Source organism: Poecilia formosa, unplaced genomic scaffold, assembly GCF_000485575.1.
Source record: "Poecilia formosa unplaced genomic scaffold, Poecilia_formosa-5.1.2 Scaffold170, whole genome shotgun sequence".
NCBI lineage: Eukaryota > Metazoa > Chordata > Actinopteri > Cyprinodontiformes > Poeciliidae > Poecilia > Poecilia formosa.
Window position 1 is genome coordinate 1,067,475 of NW_006800109.1, and position 21,343 is coordinate 1,088,817.

At 43.1% G+C, this 21,343-nt stretch overlaps 1 protein-coding gene across 7 annotated transcripts in view; it reads left to right on the forward strand.

Annotated features, from left to right (window-relative positions):
• The window catches only part of rbfox3a (RNA binding fox-1 homolog 3a), a 546,624-nt gene that overhangs the window by 452,306 nt on the left and 72,975 nt on the right, over window positions 1-21,343 (forward strand). Inside the window, exon 1 of one of the 7 annotated variants that reach the window (XM_016677953.1) lies at window positions 1,809-2,192. The exons of 5 other annotated variants lie outside the window; for them this stretch is intronic. In XM_016677953.1, the coding sequence (XP_016533439.1) occupies window positions 2,067-2,192 (126 nt within the window). In that variant the 5' untranslated portion in view covers window positions 1,809-2,066. Of the gene's footprint in view, window positions 1-1,808; window positions 2,193-21,343 lie in introns of those variants that run through there. One more of the 7 variants, XM_007565007.2, reaches the window with a different exon arrangement.

Below are 21,343 nucleotides of genomic sequence, written 5' to 3' on the forward strand. Positions count from 1 at the left end.
GTGTGTGTGTGTGGGTGTGCGTGTGTGTGTGTGTGTGTGTCAGGGTGAATCCTGTTCTGCAGCTCAGAAGATGCATGCTGCAGCCACGGTGACAGTGATGATGATGGTGGTAATAATGATTATGCTGATTATTACCAGAAATGTGGTGACTGCATGATGGACGCTGGCGAAAGTGATGACGACAAAGATCACTCTTCTTCTTCTTCTTCTTCTTCTTCTTCTTCTTCTTCTTCTTCTTCTCTTAGTGATCAACCGTGAGCTGTTTGCGGTTGTTGTTGATCTTTCTTTAATTGGCAGAGCTGCAGCGTGGGGAGTTAACTGAGGATATCTCTGCTGCGTTTGAGGGCTTTGATTTCACATGACAAAAAGAAAAAGGCACCGTTGAGAACATTCCAGCAACTCCCTTTGAAGGGAGTGATCTGGCAGTGCTCATTTGAATTATTAACTGGGTGAGACAGACAGACGTGGTGGAAAAAAGGGAGCAAATGAGCGAGAGACAGAAAAACACACAGACAGGGAGATGGATTCCCATCTTCAGCAGGCAGGGCGCTCAGCCTAAACCAGATCAGATATCTGTGACGACTGATCTTCTGCATCAAACACTCAGGCCAATTATTCCCAACCAGAATGTATACTCGCAAGATAGCTGCCGGTGAGCCGGGCTTTTATTTGAATTAATAATGTCTTATTATCGGCTTCGTTTTTGAGCAACTACAGCCCAGTCATCCCTCTGCTGCCTGCTTATTCAATCTGCAGAGGGAGTGTCCCAGGGAAAGTCAATTCTCCGATGAGAAACACCCCGTTATTACCGCCGCGCCGCAGAAAGTCCAGGTAACGACTAAAAGACGACAGACTGGAGATGAAACAAGATGTTACAACAACGGCGTCTCACCAAAAATGATCCTGGCAGATGTTCGCTTCAGCAGCCAGAGCACACAGGCATGTTTAAGTCAGGCCGTTCTGTCGTGTGAAGATAGCATCCCTGTTTTAATCCGGCCTACACAGTTCAGATTGTTGTGCTGCTGCTGAAACCCTGAAAAGGCCTGAAATCCTCGTTTCTTGGCTCGTCTGCAGTAAAGCCCTCCTGCTGTTCTGGGATCTAAAGATGGAGCCTTGCATGTCGTCCACAGGGACAGATTTGTGATTTTGGCCTTGATGAATTAAACATGTCTCGACTGTATTAACAAGCATTACAGGCTCAGTGGTGGCGACACCTTGCTGTACCCCGCTGGTGACCCGTGTTCCTCCAGACTCTGCTGAGGCATCGCGGTTATGAAACCGGCTTGGATCGCTTTCAAGAAAGCCTCGTCTGCACGGATGACGTAGCGAAGCCGTCTTCTGCGTTCCCTTTGTCTGCTGCTTTTAATGCCGAATCAAACAGAATTAATCAGAGAAAGGAAGCTCCAAGTCGCTTTTGGTCTCGCTTACAGCTCAGTGGCTGCAGAGTGATGTCACGGCTGGGCCCAATAACCCGCCGTTGTTGTTTTAATGCATCTTTTCCTGCCATGCATGCATGTCCTTGAGTGCATGGGGTGAGGAGTGGCCACTGAGTGTGGACGTGGCAATTAAAAGTGTCCCACAAGCTGCTAATGCCCCGGATCAGCTGTTCTAATGTTTGATGTATGAATCCACCGGGGACTTGATCAGCACCCCGACTCCCCCCGTCTTCATGTTACCACCACCTCCTTCATACCCCCACCCTAACCTACCCAACCCCTAGTCGTCTCTCCAACCCCTCCTCCTCCTCCTCGGCGTGCACAGAACCTCCCCTTCTGTGTCTGAATGCTTATGTTGGCTTTTATCGCACACAAAGTAAACAGAGTCGCGGCAGCAGGGATAGTGAGAGAGAGCAGCAGCGATAAAGGTGGAACATGCACATTGTCTGCACGCCGCTCGCCTCCATGCCGCATCTTCAGTAGAGACACAAAAGCCAGAGAGAAAGGAGAAATTTAAAAGGCGAGAGGAAGGCAGAGGGAAGGAAGTGATCCGAGGAGAGAGAGAGCAAGAGAGAGAGTGGGAGAGCCAGAGGAAAGAAAGAGCGAAGAGCGAAAGGATCTCCCTGCTAAATGCGCAAAGCGTCCCGTCACCCCACGCTGAGCTCCATGGCCAACTCGGGCTGCCTGCTGCTCTCCAGCTCCGGGATGCTGCCTCACTCGCTCCAGTGTCCCCCCGCGTTCCTCTACCTGCCCGAGGTAAGACTGAATGACGCTCGCCTCGCTGCCGTCTTCTCCCTCCTCCTCCTCCTCCTCTTCCCCTCCATCTGTTCGCTTTCATTCCTCCGTGCGCTCCTCGGCAGCACGTGATAGCATCGCTCTCGCTTTGTGTTGTTGCTCCCCCCACCCCCGCCGCCCCTCCTCCCCCCTCCCATCTAACCCTTGACCCTCACCCCGGCTTTGTGGACGGAAGAAACGAGGGAACGGGCGGAGAGCGTTTAGCTCTCCTCTTCCTCTCCTGGCTGCTCTGGTTTTTGGAGTGAAATTAAAGCGGCCAATTACTGTGACGTGGAGTCACGCAGTGTTTGTGTACATCCCTCGTTTCATGACTCATTGTGCTGGGAAACGCTGCTGCAAAACATTTCTTCCTCATCCTGACTTTTATCCGCAAATGGCTGCCAACTTTTTATAAAGTATGCTTATTTTAATTTTGCGTTTTAACCTGAAACTTGCGGCCTGCAGGATGGTGATCACATGAATAATTATGTCTATCTCTGCAAATTAACATTGATTTTTCCTTCTTTTTTGTTCTTCTTCTTTTGGAAATTGATTCTGCCACTGATCCTCCTCGTTTCGTGAAACCCGAAGGCTGCAATTTAAAAAAAAAAATCAACAAGGTGACTCCTCGGGGCCCCAGTGCCTGTCTGTCTGCTGAATAATTCACATGTTTTAATTCGGCAAGTTGGGGGATGATGGGTGGGCGGCTGGATGGGGGTCGGGCGTCCAATTCCGGTTTTACTGCTGGCCGCATGTGCCGCAGTAAACAGAGTGTTGCCGCGGTGATTGAGGGAGGGAAATAACGATGGAGCTGCTCCCGATTGAACTCCTGCTTCCCTCATTTCCGACCGTCCCCCCTCAGCATCATGGTAATGGCCTCGCCGCCCTCCCACCCATCTGTCCAGAGCTGCGCGCCCCGCCGGCCAGGCGGAGAAGTGGGGGGTACCAGGTGCCACCGACTGTACGGCAGCCAAAACCATCTCAACAGTTTTGTAGTCCCTTAATGAAACGACGCCTCTGAAGTCGTTAGTTGTGTTTCTATCTGACTGAATCTGTCTGGAAATATTTCAGGACTGTCCCCCCACTGCAGCTGTAGTTTCCTTTCTATGTTAGATATTTGTGTCAGAAGCTTCCTGAGCCTCTTCCTACCTGTAAAAACGGCAATAAAGTGAGTGAGTTTAGGAGGGTTTACCTTCCACTACATCCCAAATCCTTAGGAAGCCTCCACAGTGTGTGTGTGTGTGTGTGTGTGTGTGTGTTTACGTCCAGTCCTTTAAAAGACCAAGACAGCTGAAATTGAAACTTCCTGCGTGCTATTTTCATGAAACATCCCTTTCTGTTTCAGACCCTTTCATGTCTCAGCAGCTTTTGTTCTTTCGCCTCTCCTGGATCTTTTTTCTCCTTTCCGGTAAATCCTCGCCCTGCAGCGCTGAGAGGGGAAACAACCCTCTGAATCACACTGTGGCCAGCGTCCCGCCTCCTCCTCCTCTATTCCTCTTCCTCCCGCATCACCCATCATGCTGCCTGTGCCCCCCGCCCCCGCCCCTCGCCACGGTGCAGAACTGCAGCATCGGCTCATGTAAGATGACAGCCAGTGAACAGAAGGGGAATAGATTGAGGTGATAGCCTCTGCCTCGCAGTTTGTTTGCATTTCAAATAAGACACTGTATTAAGTTGGGCTCCGAACAGCTTTGCTTATTATGTGCGAACATGGCGCCGCGTGAAATCACACCAACGCAGGAGTTTATTGCATAAAAGATTAGCAAAGCATACCTCCGTTGTGTTAGGGTGTGTGTTCCCGGCCACTTTACTTTAAATCATTTGTGTCAAACTCGAGGCCCGGGGGCCAAATCCGGCACGCCGCAGCGTGTTATGTGGCCAGATGGCACCAGTCAGTCCCTCCAGTTTTACAATCTCAGGAAAACACAAAAACATCAGAGTGTTGCTCTAGAAAGTTCTCTAGTACGAGTAGAAAAGTACTGAGAATGTCACTCATTCACTATTTAAAAATTACATCATCAGATGGAGCAAAATATAAAGTTATGTGGAATAATATAACTTTATATTATTTAAAGACCATAATAAAAATAATTCATAATTACAAGATAAAATCAGACAAATGAAACATTTTTCCAAATTTCTTTCAATATAAAATTGCAGCCGTGTGTCTGGTGATTTCAAGAGGTGCTACTCTTAACTTCAAATTTCAAGAGTAGCACCTCCCACCTAAGTCATTTTTTCCCCCAAAATGTCACTCAAGTAAATGTAACTAAATGTAACTAGTTACTGCCAAATATAATTGTGATTTTATTGCAAATTTTCAAAACCTCAGGGTTGAAGTGATGCCAACTCCCATCTGCAGGTGGCAGCATCTTCCTTTTACTACGTAGTTCATAATCAATACGGCGAGTAACAAAAGTCACATTTACCGTTATACATAAGAGCAAATACTTATAAATTAGCATCACAAAATTTGTGATTTTGATCACAAAGAATCACAAAAACAATCATGAAATCCTGGAGGGATTGATCATTGGTAAACGTGTTCAGTAATGTTTCGTTTTAAGAATGCAGAGATGAATATTTGAACAGTTTACCAGGCTTTGGACCGTGAGAACGTTGCAGCTGAGCTGGACTCCCCTGCTGTGACGGCTTCGGCCTCGTCCCTCTGCAGGATGATGTCACCCCTCCTCACCCCGGTTCGGATGGTGGAGGCTCCTTCCATGAGTTATGGAGCTGGATATTGAGGGAGTTATGAATTACAGTGTGCTGAGGCTTTTATGGGACGCGCTGCTCGCTGTAGGCCTGTATTAGAGTATAAATTTATTTATGCCGCGCGCCGGAGCTGACGGGCTAACTCAGGTTTGCTCCTGCTAGTTAGTAGCTGTCTTCTGAGTCATAAAAACATGGCATCTCATGGATTTTCTATTTACCAGGCGCTGGGTGGGCATATGGCACGGCTCGTAAACGTAACTCTATTATCTAAGACGATGCTGATGGGTGGGAAGCATGGCGTTACTTAAGTCTTGTTATTGTCTCCATGCCACATCTCTCTCTCTCAGTCTTTCCCTCAGACTTATCTCCACATCTTACGTTTTCTAAAATTGCCTTCCTTTGATCCGTAATTGGATTTTCTATCGTGGCATTCCACTCTGCTGATGTCTATTGTTATTCTTGCATCCATTGATTTCTTTTTTGTGGCTTTTTTCCATCTGGCTGTTTCGGATCGCCCCCCCTCCGGTCGCGTGCGGCTTCGGTGTCGCTCTGAGTGGTTAGGTCACTGAGACGGGGCGATCCCTTCATGTCGGTGGATCCGGGGAGGAATTGCCCCGACTCTCTGGTTTCACCAGCATCCACCTCTCCTTTCTACACACACTCCTCTCCTTCCTGCGTCTGCACCGGCACACACACACACACACACACACACACGCAGATCCAGGGGCATTCTGGGAATACTCGCTACCAGTCGCCATCCTGATTCCTGGAGCTCCAGCGTTTACAGGGGCAGGTCGGAGGCCCCCTGGGGAGAAGTGGTCCCCAACCCGGGTCCTCCAGGCCCCAGTGGCCTCCATGTCTTAGACCAATTCCCACTCTGCCTGATTCCAGTGGTTTCTGTAACTCCTTAGCCTCCTATTGCTGCAGAAACCTGGTAATTACCCATTCATTTACACTGCAAAAACACAACCTGGCCAAGTATTTTTGGTCCAGTTTCTAGTGCAGATATCTTAGTATAATTGAAATAAGACAAACAACCTTAGAAGTGAGTTCCACTGACAGATTACTCCATCATTAACTGAGTTTAAGGTTGGAGTGTTTTAATTCACACCATGCCTGGAAACCTTCTCACTTTCTAAAAAAGACTTTTCTTTGTTGGCAAAGAATTTTTTCTGCTTCTCTAAATGTAGTTTGTATGAATAAACCCTGGAAAAAAACAAAATCTTACCGAGGATTTTTGTCTGGTCTCTAGTACAAATAATATCAAAGTACGCTTGGATATTATTTGTCCAATAATAGTAAAGCTCAGAAATAAAAGCGACTTCTTCACATGACCCGTCTTAAAATGCAGGTTTGTTAGTTAGACAAAACTAACTGACAAGTAAAGTTTCAGTAAGAAAGCTTGTTTTAAGTCAGTTATTCCTAAATACGTTCTGTTTCCACTGACGGATTATTTCAGTCATAAATAATCTGATTATTGGACATTTTGCTCTAAATCCAATAATCTGCCAGTGGAACTGAGAAATTATTGACGCAAAGCAAATGCAGTTTGATGATATAAATCAGATTTTTTCTGACTGGTTTCCTAAAGGAGCCTTTGAATGTTGTCCCGTACATTTACCTGAACGGAAGGAGTGAATAGTTTTCTATGATGATTTTGTCTATAGAACTACAGCAGTAGTTTCTCTGATTGTTTGGACTGGAACGTTTTGGGCCAAACACGGAGCCCTGCGGGTTCCCTCAAGCTTCATCCATAGTTCTGCTTCTTTGGTTGATCTTGTTGACTTACATTTTATAACCTTTCATATTTTGTCAGCTGAAAAAATTCACCATTATCCAAATTTAATCAAATCAAATTGTTGCTTCATTTCCACCAATGACTTCCTCTCAATCTTTTAAATAAACAGACTTAAAGTATCTGTTTATATTTACTTAACACAACATTTTATCGTTCATAAGAGTATAATCAAAGAAAACCAGAAAACATAATTAATATTTAAAGCTTTCAAGTATTTCAAAATAAAACATTTCCGGAGTTCCTTTTGTCTTTTTGACAGATTTTTAAAAAAAACAGAGATGACGGCAGAGGCTTCAGCAGATTAAATGGATGGATGAAAGATGGATGATTGAAAGATGGATGGATGACAGGGAAAGGTGTGTGATGAGCAGAAAATTAATATATGGATGATGATAAATTCAAAGAATGGAGGGATGAAGAAAAGAACAGACAAATTAATCAAATTAATGGAAGGATGGATGTAAAATTAAAACAATTAGCAAATGGATGAATAGCTGGAAATGTGAAAATAAACAGAAAGTCTGAGATTACAAATGATTTTCTCTATAATGTAGTTGTATTTTTTCAGATCCAGAGCATACCTGGTTTTCCAGTGTGTTCAGAAACATTGATTTCACAGAAAGTTTTACAATTACTAACAATAAAAGTAAAGAAAAACATAGCAAAGAGCGAAGCCCAGATCTCCTGATTATTTCCTTTCTGTTGTGTTGTTATAGATAAACACTGTGTTTGAAATATTTCCATTATATCACGCCGGCTTTGTTGTTTATTTGCAGTCTGTTTAGTTGAGAGCAATTCACTCAGATTCAATCAGACACAAATCAAAACAAAACTTTAAACCCAATTTCATGGGCTCAGAACGTTCCTCTCAATATGTTGTGTGTTTTGGTGTGAAATCATTCGGAGTCTTTCTCCCGCCCGCTGTTCAGCTGTTTGTCCCTTAAACAGCTGATTCATAGCAGCATAACAAAGGCGGAGGGGCCTGATTGAAATGTTTTCTCACTTTTCTCTGCCCCGGAGGAGAATTGTAAATCACAGCTCAGTCGTTTATTTTGAAATTTCATTTGGTGTGTGAGCGAGTGCCGCCTTGTTCTTCACAGAGACTTCACAGACAGGCTGCTAGCNTGTGTGTGTGTGTGTGTGTGTGTGTGTGTGTGTGTTTTCTTAAGGCTACCCACCGTCTTACTCCACTAGACCTTTGTAAATGGAACAAAATTAAATTTGTTCCCTGTATAGGAGAATGGCTCAAACGGTGCAGTAGGTTTACTCGCTAACAAAGGTTTTTCCACCGGGGGGCGAGCGGTTGGGGGGGTCTGGCTGTGCTTTTAATGTGCAGCTACATATTCGAGCTGACGTGTCTATATTTATGTTGCTACCTGTGAGGAATCCTTATCATCCGGAGGTGGTGTTTGTGCATGCAGCCTGCTGTGCGGCGCATCAATAGATGTGTGTTTACATTTTGCCAATAATGCTAAATATCCCCCGGTCATTAATGGTGAGCGTTAGCTTGGAGAGCTCCTGTCTATTTTCTGGACCTGTGGTGTCAGGGAATTAGCATTCGCCGAGCTGCTGATGCTAATATACTCCACTTCTGGAAAACAAAGCTGCAGTTGCAGATGGGCTCACCTTGCAATAATTACAAACCTGCTTTTTCTTTTTTTTTTTTTTTTTTGTAGGTGGCAAATATCTAATGAAGCTTTTAATTAACATCAGTGTTGAACATTAACTGTTGCACACCTCACAGGGCGGAGGAAATATGAAGCCACAGGAGATGTTTGTGTGCTCATTTGTTTGAAAGAAATGATCCAAGCTTTAAATTCAGGTCTTATCTTCCACCTTCACTCACAAACAGAGCCGGAAAAAGATTATCTGGGGCCCTGAGCAGGGAGGGATTTGGTGGCCAATTAAATTGACTTTAATCATAAAATATTTTGCACATTTAACTGCAAGTTAGATATAAGACTTTTAAAATCAATAATTTACATTTTTGGACCTCTGTGAATTGCACAATCACAGATTCAAATCAGGTTTTTGGTCAGCAAGTTTTAAATAACTACTGAAATCTTTGTTTTCCAAACTTTGTTAAATATGAAATTTTTCATTGGAAAAGATGTATTAGCAAATAATTAACAAGATTGTTTGTATTTATTTATTATTATACAAACAGGTTTTTAGTTTTGTCTTAAATGTTGAGCCGGGCTCAGTGAGCCGGGCTTTGTGTCTGCTAACTCTGGAACACAGACTGCTACGTTTTTTCTCCTCTTTTTGCTTGTTTGTCTGTGTTCTTGTTGTTCTTGTAGCTCTTTGAGTCAGACATGAACTATCATGCCATAAATTTAAAAAGCCAATTATTATATTCCACTCCACCTCTTTGTGTCCTGACACAGTGAGGAAACTGGACCCGTCAGGCTGTTTGTCTGAACCAGCAGGACAGTAAAACGAAACGAAACAAACCAAATCCTGAGTGAATAAATGAAACCAGCAGAGAAAAAAAGTTGCTCTTTGTTTATTTGGCCAAATTAACAAGCAGAAAATAATTTTATGTTGATTTAACTGAAGTTATGAGTCCAGCACACAAATGGCAGAAATTATTAAACTAGTGTCAATAAAATGATTATTGTTGCTACTGAACTATTATTACTTTTCTCTAATGATGACAATATTATATTTTCTGTTCAAAGTTCTGAATTATTTTTCAACTTAATATTCAGAAACTTAAAGAGGGAATTTTAAAATTAAACTGTAATCTGAGGTTTTGACATGTACAGCTCTTGGGCTCCCCCTGCTGGCCTGGATACAACCGACAACTAGGCTAATAGATTGATTTATGTTTTTTAATTACCAGAATTCAACTAAAATCACGACTTTATTCTCATGCAACTATTTTATTGAAATTTTGTGACTTAATTCTCATAGTTATTTTTTTTCCTTAGTTTGGCCCTAACACTCCTCCATACCTGGAGAACATAAACAGCAGCTTAGTTTGTTTATTCCTTGGGCCGGCTCTGCTTCAAAGCTTCCCTCTCCTGAAATGGAAGGACTTCATCATTTTTTTGTGTTTAAGTATTTAATTAGATTTTATTTAATTTTCCTTTGGGATCAATGATAATTTTTGAATTTGAGCAGGAAGGAAATTTACTGCAGCGTAGTGACTAATAGATCTTTAAGTTGTTTTTTTATTTTATATGTGAAACAAAGTTTCACATATAAAATTTATTTTAAAAATCTATTTTTAAATCTATTTAAAAAAAATTTTTTTTAAATAGATTTTTTTTCTCAGACCAGTCAGGTGTTTAGAGACGTTTCAAAACGTTAAATTTTGTATTTTTGATGTAGAACGTAGAATACTACCACAAAAATTATCAACAGTATTAAACGTGATTTATATTGTTTTTGTCTCAAAGTGTGGAGAAAGTGTTTGAGTTTTCCTGTGTGAAAAGTGTCCAAATCCTGGAGTTAACGTCCACATCTGCAGAGCCAAGCTCCTCAGGGCCTCCTGTGGCTTAGCTTGCTTCTGCCTTGGGCCGGCTGTGCTCAGAATCGCTCTGAGCGGAGCCGGCCAGACAGAGCGGAGGATCGTCCCCTCCCCGTCTGGACGGAGTTAACCTCGCAGTGGAAACTGTCTGCAGCATCTTCTTGTTTCCCTGCAGGATTTAATCTGACCCCGGGTTAGTAGTTTTGTTTTTTCCTTTTTTCTTCAACAAATGGCAGCTAAAATGCTTAGGCAGTCAGAGCAGCTTGAGTCCAATTATTCCTTTACTGCAGTATCTCAGCCAGCTGTGATTATTATGTTTATAATGTAGTGTCACTCTCATACTGTCCTTCAAGCATTCTCCCCGCGGCGGGACCCTCTCAAATGAGACGTATTACCCTGTGTGCTGAGTTAACAGAGTGGCCGTTCGACTGAAAGCAAAAAAAAAAAGAGCAGGCCATTAAAAGCACGGCACCTTTTTATCACCAGCAGCTTAATGGCGGTGGCGAACAGCGAAGCATTATTCCAGTTGTGCTCCTGCAAGCCGGTTTCCTCCACTGCCAGAAGGCATGCTGCTTCTGCTGCTGCTGACAAATAGATCTCCAGGCCAACGCTGAAGTTTTGTTTTTCAAAAGGTCATTATCTGTCTTCATCAGAGCAGGGGGCGCGTTGCATGGGAACCAGGTTGCAGGAAATAATTCCTCATGTGAAGAAGAAGTGGAGGAAGTTTCGTTTCCTGATCTCGGTTTGATTTTTTTTTTGAAGCGGTGTATCTGAGATGTGTTTGACTGCTAAGAAGCTCCCCAGGTCGCCTGCAGAAGAAGATCAATATTTGAACTCTGCTGTTGTGGGTCAGCATGTAGGGGTATATAAAATTAAATGGGGCCTGAAATTGATTTCAAATTCTCCTTGAAAGAGTCTACAGGTATCCTGAGATGAAACTGAGAGGTGAAGTCGAGCCATGCAGAGCAGATGACCTCCACCCAGGCTCCTACACATAATTATTTTTGTTTCTCCAAATTAAATGAGCCCTTTTATATTGTTATTATTTTTATTATTATTCCAGATTGCAGACTGCTGCAGTAATATAAAGTAATAGCTGTGGTTCCCTGCACATCTCCACTGGCTGCTCCCTTTAAAACCGGGAAACAAACGACTCTGGGATGGACTTCAAAATAAGAAATGGGAACTCGGTTGTAGTTAATCTCAGCTCCGTGTTGCATGAACAATAGGAGACGGAAAAAAACAAAAAGCCGTGGAAGCTCACACTTTGTTTTCTCTTTGTCCTCGCAGGCAGCCAAACAGGTATCCCTCTGATTACTCGGCTTCTCTTTGTGAAATGGATAAGAAAGGAGAGAAGCTCATGTAATTTAGCTCAAATCAGCCTCTTCCTCCCCCCACGCTCCTCCTCCTCACTTTCCCTCCGCTCAGATGGAGAGTCTAAATATCACTGCTTTCTCTCGCAGCAGTTTGTTAGTGGAGCACGCCTCTGTGTTTTTCTAAAATCATCTATCAAGGTGAGATCTGTGGGAAAGAGCAGCGCCTCGGGCTTCCTCTCCGTGTGCTTATGAGGTTTTATTAGGTCCCACAGGACCACTGCTTTGGTGTGTATTAAAAACAAATGGAACTTACAAATTACACATTACAGCCTCCACAGGCTCATGCATCCACCTTCCTGTCTGCGTGTGGGTGTGCGTGTGTGCGCGTGTGTGTGTGTGTGTATCTGTGTGTGTGTGTGGACATGTGTGGCCAGATAATGAAGGAATGTTTCACCGTTTTAGCTCTGCAGCCGCTTTGCGTTACTGCCGGGTCGGTTCGGGTCGGTCCGTCTGAACCCGTCACTTCAACAATTCAGTTAAAATTACCAAAAAAAAATCCACATTTTTGTTTTATTTTTCCTCAATTTTGTCGTATTTTGGTCCAGATTTACTGTAAAAATATTAAACAATACAAAGAAAAGCTATGTTGAGCATAAACTAATTAAATTTAATATTTAATAATTTTTTGTCAGTGTTTTGTTTGTGTAGTGTGAAAGTAGCTGTGTGGAAAAGACAAATACGTGTTTGTTTGACAGTCTCACTTTAAGTAAAACACCATGTGGATTAATTCTTTTTAAATAATAAGAGATATTTCTGTTTTCTTAAACTCCATACTCAAATTATGCAGATCATTTTTTGAAGCTTCCAATAGATAAATCAATATTTCTGCAGCTAAAATCAGGAAAAATGTGAAGGACAAAACTGGGAGAACATCATGATGGAAACAGTTTCCTGCTTTCCTGTCATTCCTGGTTCTGACTGCTGATTATCATCAACATGAACACAAAGAAAACATTTTCAACAGCTTCATATGTCTAAATGATAAATATCTACATTTTAACAAAAGCATCATTTCTTCATTTTGTCTTGAGTTTAACATTTTAAATACAAATTTTTAAAGTTACCAACTAACAACAGATGTAGGGATGGATGTGTGATTTTTTTTAGCTGATTGGAAATCAGCCTGTAGTATTTTAAAACATCCATTAAAAAAATTACATTATTTTGGGATTAAGTCTGGAAACCTGAATGTTTTTTTTACTTTTCCAGCTTAATTCATCCCGAGTGTGACAATAGTTGAATTATTAATATGTTGGATTATTTTTGGTGTTTTTGGCAGAACAGGAAAAATCAGATTTATGGATAAAATCAATTCAGAGTTCAGAAGAAAAAAACCCAAGACGTCTGATATTTACAATGCTGTTTGTGAAAGAAAAACAGATTTAACTCTAAAAATATCAATCAAAAATGCAGATTGTGTGAAATTGGTTGTCACCTTTTTATTCCTACTTATTGAAGTAAAAAAACACAAACGAATGCTGAAAGTTTTTAGTTTTTAGTGCATGAACAGCGAAATGATCTGCATTTGGTGAAGATACTTCAGTTTAGGAAATCAGAAGTTAAAGATAAAAATGGCAAGGAAAGACCAACTAATGTGGCTCCAGAGCAGAAAGTTTAACTTCTGTTTTTAATGCATAAAGTTTGTGAAACAAGATTAGAAAGTTATTTATTTTAGCTAAGAGAGAATTCAAAAATTATCTTGCTTAGAAAATTTAATTGTCCAAGTTTTTGAGAACATTTCTGCTTCTCAGCCTCAAGAAATACAATTTTTTCTTGAATGAGTAAAAAACAAAAAAAAAATGAATAAAGAATCCGGTTTCTGTTTAAGAGTCTGAGCAGTTCCTTCGCGCCACAAATGAGTCAATTTACCGTCGCTATCGAGAGTATCTGCATGGTTAGAGACTACACAAATTGTGTTAAAAAAAGAAAAAGCGATATTAATTCCACTTTGGATGAGCCGCGGTGGAGGATTTTCCATTGCCCAGCCTTCCTATTCATCCCCTTCCTTCTAATTTAATGACTCAGAATTGTAACTCCAACGTTGTTATCATTCAGCAATAGCGAGTAATGAATAGCAATTAACGTTTTCAAAGGAGGGAGTAAAGCTGGAGAGACGCTGCTTTTCACCCAGAGATGTTGAAACGCTGCTGCTGCTGGAGAGAAAGCCTCTAATTTAACCATCCAGCTGTTTTTGGTAAATAACTTTCCCTCCTTTCTCTGCAAACACAAATAATCATTCTAATATCCAACATATTCCGGCTTCCTCAATGAACTGTAATAAATGGTAATAAATTACTCTGCACATTTTGCCCAATGATTGCTCTTTCTGGGGCCGGCCGACAAAGTGCTAATTAACTGGATATGAATGAAATTGTGGGGCAGCGTGGCACCGACGGCGGAGGGAGACAAATGCGATTTGGTTGTGTCGTGAGCGAGTGGAAAATTGCTGTGTAAATTGGAGGTTGTTGCTGCAGAGCGTTTTTCTGTGTGCTTACATTTCATGGGTGAGAATCCAATCTCACAGGACAGCATGTGCGGACTGCCCTCTCTGATACACTCCACCGTCCTCCACCTACTCTATGATAGTGCTCTAAAAGCTCCCCAAATGCCTCCACACACTCCGCTGGTGACACAGAGAAACACAAACACATATTTCAAAAGGTAAAAGCGATTGTCAGGCCCTGGAGGAGGAGGAGGAGGAGGTGAAGATGTAAGCCTGGAAATTTGACTCATCTTCCAATTTACCAAACTCCCCCGACGCTCCAGTTCACACAACGTAAACAGAGCTAATTCTAATCGCCGCTCTCGTTCCCTCCTTTTCCTCCCCTTCCTGCATATTGGCGCCGTGCTTTTAGCTGCGTGTAGTGGCCACTCGAGTCAGAAAAACACCCCCGCTGCCTCTTCCTCCTCCTCCTCCTCCTCCAGACTCGCTCATTGTCCGTTTTCGCCTCTTTGCACTTTTTCATCTGTGTCTGCAGTGGCCGTTTTTATCTATGGGTGCGGGCAGTTCGGGGGGAGAATTACGGTGACAGAGCCATGGAAATGATAGGCCGGCAGTGAGATATCTCTGCCTCATAAATTCTACATTGCTCAAGATAATTTACGACGGGAGGTTTGTGTGCGTAAGACAGACAGTGCTCCGCGGTATCCATCCACTCCAAAGCCTCCATTCACTTCAGCCCTGCAAGTGCACTCGATTTATCGGATTTATTTTCTCATACGTTCCTCTGGTTTCCAAAGCATCACTTTGAATGATTAGGATCATTTTTTTCCCCTCACCTTTTATTTTTTGCTCTGAATATGCCTGGGTATTATTTGTTCTGTCAGGATTATTACAGATAAAAGAGCAGACTAATAGATCTTGTGCCGCGTGTCTACGGCTTTACGATTGAGAGGCCTTCACCGTGAGGGATTCTGCCATCAGCAAAGGTCATCAGCTCCCCTGATTGTGAGCTATGTGTGTGAGGGCAGGCCAGAAGGCAAGAGGGCTCCGAGATTAGTGATCAGTCTGTGAATATATCTCCTTCGGCTCTTTGCATGCTTGAAACCAGCCCACTTTCAGCCAATTTTCCCACCAATTAAATGTTTCTTTACTTCATCTTCATCATCTTGGAAACAGAAGTTACAGCAGATATTTTTGGATTGGTTCTCAGTTTTATGTTCATTTATTTTTAAGGAATCAGGCTTTGGCGGCTCCGTTTACCCAGGAATGATTCAGATTTTAAAATCCCTCAGGATCCTGTTGGTGGGATTTCAGATTTTCAGGTTTTCATTTAAAGTAATTTTGCCAATTGAGTGACCAATCTGAGCAGGAGGCCTTCCAGCCTCAAAGATAAAAATCAAAAAGCTGGTCGACAATTAAAAGAAGGCTTCATTGTGTTTCAATAAAGTTTTTCCAAATGATTGTAATGTAATAATCATAGTTTGGTGCCTATCTGTAATATACCGTGTGTGAACTAGATTTTAGGGTCTGGTTTTTGTCTTTTTGAGCCCCCAGTACTCTACTGCTCCTTTCCCCTTTCGCCTGTTTTCGGTCTCACTGGATGGAGGATCTGAGCTCCATCTGAGTGAAAAACAGCAAAACGCTGAAAAAACGAGCAGCTTGAAGCTGCGGTTCTGTTCCCATCGTTTGTAAAAAGCCGGTCAATAGATTTAGTTTGTTCATTAGCATCGTCTGAATCTACAGCACGTTTTCTTACCTGGGGTTAGCGCCGCCATTTATTACCATGTTTTATTGTTAATGTGTGAACAGACAGCCGACCAGCCTCCCATCACACATTAACATATTAACTCCTGGAGGACACACATTCATCGTCTGGAAAATGGTTTCTAGATTATTTTTATGCACCATCTTCTCTGTAATGTAACAATTTGCTGCCTTATTTTTAGCCTCAGCAACACGACTATAGATGTTTTCAAACCTCCATTTGTTAAAAACTCAGAAGATAATATTCTGATTGAGACTGAAGATTCTCAAACATCTGCAGCTGGTTGCACTTTTCTTTGACTCTATTTGTCAGGATTCTCCAACTTCACGTTCGAAGGTCCAAATATGTTTTCTAGAGAGGGTTAAAAATCCAGAACAATGTCTTAATGCTGATTACTTTAATTATGTTTAATGGATGAACAAATAAAGATCTAAACATAATTAGTAAGATGAACTCAAAGGACAATAAGTTGAAAACAACAGGGGTAAAAGTTTCATAAATCCAGAGCAATCTGGTGTAAAAAAATCACTATTTTAAATGATCTGCTCAAAACCCAAACATGTTTTTACTTCATTCCACCATTAAACAGCTTCTAGGATGTTGATTTTGGTCCAGTTTATGATTCTGTTTGTGTTCTACTTTCTGCTGGCTGGGTCCGAATTGATCTGCTGTCTGATCCGTATCGGAGTCTGGATTTTAACAGCTGCTGCTCCGAGTCGTTCGCTTCGTTAACACATTTAAAGTTTTAAGGAGACAGTCGGATTCCTGCAGAGCTCCAGGAGTTTTTACTCCGTTTTAGTTTTGACTCCAACGACTGACGAACAGATCTGGAGAAAAATGCTCTGCAGAAAGTTCTGGTCAGTTTTTGCTCTTTAGCTTCACCAAAATAACTTATAATATTATTATAATTATACAGTTAAACAAAACTCCTGTTTGTTTAAACAATTTTTAATTGAATAAATCTTGACCTGATTTCATTTTACACTCTGAGTTGGATATTGAATATAAAGGATGTTTCTACCAAAATAAGTCGAATCAAACTTAATAAGCATATTTTTTTAGATAATTTTTTTTCTCTGTCAGATTAAAAGTTTTTATTTTTCAGCATCTGGATTTTCCTGTGAAGCTGCTTCAGGCTGAATTGTTTAGGATCAGACTTTTCCTGTGAAATCCGCTCAGATGGTTTATGTGGTAAATGAACTGATCCAGGTTAAATTCAGGATCACTTATTATTTATATATTGCCTGTAGGTGTTGATTTATTGTTTGACTAATAGCAATAGTTAAATGGTCTTTTAATCCGTTTCAATGCCGTTCAGAAGAGTCAAACGTTCCAATCTTTATTTCTTTTTAAATTTTTTATGTTTAAGTAAAACTGTTGTAGTAAATTTTCCATAAATGTTTAATTCTGTTTGCTCCAGACAACGGGAGTCAGGTAGCTGAATTGGTAGCATTCATAACAAGCGTTTGATTCTTTTTAAATACTTCATACTCTGGTTTTCTTCGGAGTGAAACTTGCTTTCAGCTTTCACCATAAATGATCTGGACATTTTTATGAAACTGTTGAAGCCGCCTGAAACCCACAGCTCAAAGTTTGATGTACCAACAGGTTTTGTTTGGCGGCTTTCTGATTATTATATAAGCAACTTTTTGGTTTAGGCTTTTTGTTCTTAAAGATTTAAGTTTTAAAATCCAGAAATCTCTTTTAGAAATTTAGAACCATGTTTTTTACTCTTGTATCAAGCAGACTCCTGTCTTTTCTCCATTGGTGTTTTCACATGTAAAGATTTGTGAAATGCACAGTGAGGTAATGAGCTTTGACACTAATTCACTGAGAGGACTTTCCGTCTTGTGGTCCGTTTCCCTCCTGCCTTATTTAGTTTTCTTGTCCAGGTCTGAATTTCCTCGCCTCAGTCCCAGGCTGATCCGATGAGCTGGAGATGGCTGCAGGCCTCTGGCTGCAGAGGCCTGCAACTCAGTTAGCACCCAGTTCAGATTTAAGCTTTATTTGACTGGAGCAGAGCCTTTAGACGGCTTTTGCAGCATCGGTTGTCCTGCTGTCTTCCACCAAGCTTTGGTTTGTAAAATGGACGTCTCAGCAGGAAGAGACGCACCTTGAGGGACCGAGCAGAGTCCAGTGGGAGTGGAGGCGGAGCGGCACGGTTGGAGCCCCGTCGGGACTCAGGAATCTCTCTCCTGATCTTCATGTGGACCGGCCGCTCAAGGTGCAGGAGCCGCGCGAGTCGTGTGTTTGTGTTTGTGGAATCCTCTGCAGGGTTTCCAATCAGCGCCGGTATTCCCAACACGACTCTGATGTCAGCGCACCTGCTTATTGCCACGGCATACCTGTGTCGTTTTAACTAGACAGGATGCACAATGGAAGCAGACAAGGCTCTTTCACAGGGGAGTTAATCTAATCTACTCGCACTCAACTTGGACATTGGCTGTCACTGACATGCCTGCGTCGTCTCCAATAAACCAGGTGAAGGCAGAGCGCTTCGGCTGCGGCTCTGCAGGTAACTGGGGCTGGCACTCTGCTGGGCTTTCATGTTAACCCTCCCCGGGTTCCATCCAATCATTAAACATGAGCGTTCATTCTCAATTTGGGGCTCCTCTTCAAATCAGTTACTTTTGCTGTCGTCTTGTTTCAGAGAACGGCCGTGATGCGGCTGACAGCGGAGGCTTCCAAAAATATGTAGCTGCTTGTGGCGTAGTTTCGTCAGGCGTTCTGAGACCTAAACCTCCACCAGGAGGCACATGTTAACACACCTTCCCTCTCACGCTGCCTGGAAAGGTGTGTGTGCACGCAGGTGACAAGTTGGTGCTTCAAGTGCTCAGCAGCAGGTTATTTCCTCTGAACCAGGGCCCTTATTTAATGGTAATTGTAGCAATTAGCATGTGAATGAGGTAAGAATTGGATAATAGAACTAAGATAAATATTGATGTTAATTCACGTCGGAGAAACGGTGTTTATGTGTGCGTGTTGGTGGGGGAGGAAGGGTGCACGGGTTCCCGTAAATTTATCCCGAACTCTCATTTGCATGCATTAACGCCGGAGCAATTACAACCTCAGAAAAAAAGGAAAATAAAAGCATCAACGCCGCTGATGTTGTTGAAAATAAATCAATTACTTTTCGAAGGAGACCGTGTCAGATCAGGAGGAAAAATATTCCCAACTTTCCCCCTTCAGCCTTATTTGCTTTGGTGTGTGAACCAGTAAGCAGCTGTTAGGAAGGTTAAATGACATCCATCATGTGTCTGACAGCTGACCCGAGGATGAGGCTCTTCATTCTGACTTTGTAATAGCAGCAGCTTCGCTCACAAAATGAGACAGATGACCTTGCCGGGTCCATTTCGTGGGCTCCCCAAAGCTCGCTGATCGCAGGTGTATAACAGGTGATGGGACCGTGTCATTCTCCCTGCAGAGACATGGTGGTAGTTAAAGGGGGGAGGAGGGGGGAGGAGAACGGCGAAGACTCAGCGCCACGTTTTCCGAGCTGAAAGAGACGGAGAAGGCTGACGCTGTCCTGGTGGGCTGCTGGGACCCAGCGGTTTGTAGTGCAGGAAGAGAACCACCTCAACTAAAAACACCCCAACATTCACATGAGTCGCCCTCACCCCCCTCTCCCCACCCTGTCTGCTCTTTTTGAAGGAAAAATGTGAGACGGAGAAGAAAGAAAAAAAAGCAAAGGAAAGAGTGCAGTGCCAGGGGCGGGCGGTGGAGAAAACCTCATTTCTTCCGGCGTGCTGCAGCGAGTGGGTTATTGAGGTGGCTGTAATTTGATAAGGAGAGGAAACTCAATGGACTGTGAGCAAGTCAGCAGTTTGAGGCCAGTCACATTTCTGATGTGATGTGGAGGAGGCGGTGGTGATAGTGGAGGGGGGGCAGGGTTCCCTGACACTGTCGGCTTTTGCTCTCCTCTGTGAAAAGAAACGGAAAGAGGAGCTGCGTTTATCCTCCTCAGGTCCAATTGTCTGTAAGTCGGAGTCGGAGGTGCATTCCCAGGCAGATGGGCCGTACGCATCGGTCTGATCGGTCTAATCTGCAGATCTCCCCACCAAACCCCTTCCCCCTTTTATTTCAAGCGCTCCCGCCTTTATCCCACCTTTCCCTCCGTGCTCTGAATTTTAACTCCCCTCACAAAGTCACTTTTTGTTGTTGTGGCTGTTTCTCACTTGCTAGATAAGAGACACAAGTGTGATCAGCGGATCCTTTGAAGTTCCCATAAATAATCGGGCGGCGTGGCCCGCTCCGGAGCCCTCAGCTTCCAGTTCAGATCAAAGATTAGCCTCACGTCGGCCTCAGCCCTGGAATAAAGCACTTTATTGGATTCCAAAAGCTGGGCAGGCAGGCAGGCCCCCTTCCTCTCACCGAGGGTCCCTCGCCAGACACAAGGCCCGAAGACTTTCACACGCAGCCTATCGAGCTGTTTGTACTCCCAGGATCCACAAGAAAGAGAAAACAAGAAAGCCTGAACATTGCTGACTTTTTAATCAACAGCACGTTCAGAGGCAATCAGCAACCAAGGCCTGATGTCTGAGAAAAAAAATAGGACAGGGGGATTTTTGAAGCTACTGTTAAACAGGCTGTAAAATGCTCCCTCAGACCTGCGGGGCTTTTGGAAGTAGTCGGAGCCGTTCACACATGAGCAGACTCCCTCATCTGGCTGAGGGCGAAGTCGATCCGAGGCCCGGTGCACGAGAGCCGGGGCCCGCCATCTGAAAGGTCGGGGCTGGCCTTCTCTGGCTCCGGGTCACGCGTGTGTCTGGGGGCCACCGCCAGCATTCAGATGTCTGAGCTGGTGTCGTGAGCCTCTTCAAACGGGGATCACACGCTCAGCCTTTTGTGGGGGCTGACAAGGGACGTCCCCCACATGTTAGATTGCTCCCAGTAAGACGTGAAGAGCAGAATTATTTTCCTTCATGCACCTCCCACGCTCAACCTTTCAGTAAGTATCCTGTACCACTCAACTGTAAGAGTTATTGTCAAGACTTTACGGGTCTACAGGAGCATCAACAACACTGTGTAAAACATTAACAGGCCTGTTTAATATCCTCATCCTCGGTTGCTGCGGCTCTCCTAGCATTGCACATTTTTGACAATAGGTAATACTCAAATCGCTCTTGCAGAGCCTAAATCCCCATAAAAACACATCTCATCATGGCAGCTGTATTCTCCGGGGATTTGATGTTCATGTCATGAAAAGCCACACTGTGGAAGCACACTGAAGCACCCACGCACAGATTAGGCTGGTCATACCAGCTCTCTCTCAGTTTTTACATTCCTTTCTTTGATTTTTCTCATTTCTTTTGAAATATACTTGGTAAACAGCTGAGGATTGCACCGGGGGGACGGGTTTTATGAGCAACAAAAATAAAAAACCCTTCCCGCTAGGTGGGAATAGTTTCAACCTGAGAAGCCGTTCAGAGTTGTACAGTGAAGAGCTGACTGAGCCAAAGATGAGATGAAAAATAATTCTGTCAGCAGACACTTTCTCCTCACATCACCCCATTGCTCTCCTAATTGATAAATGATGTCCCGTTGGTTTCATCAAGGTCAGC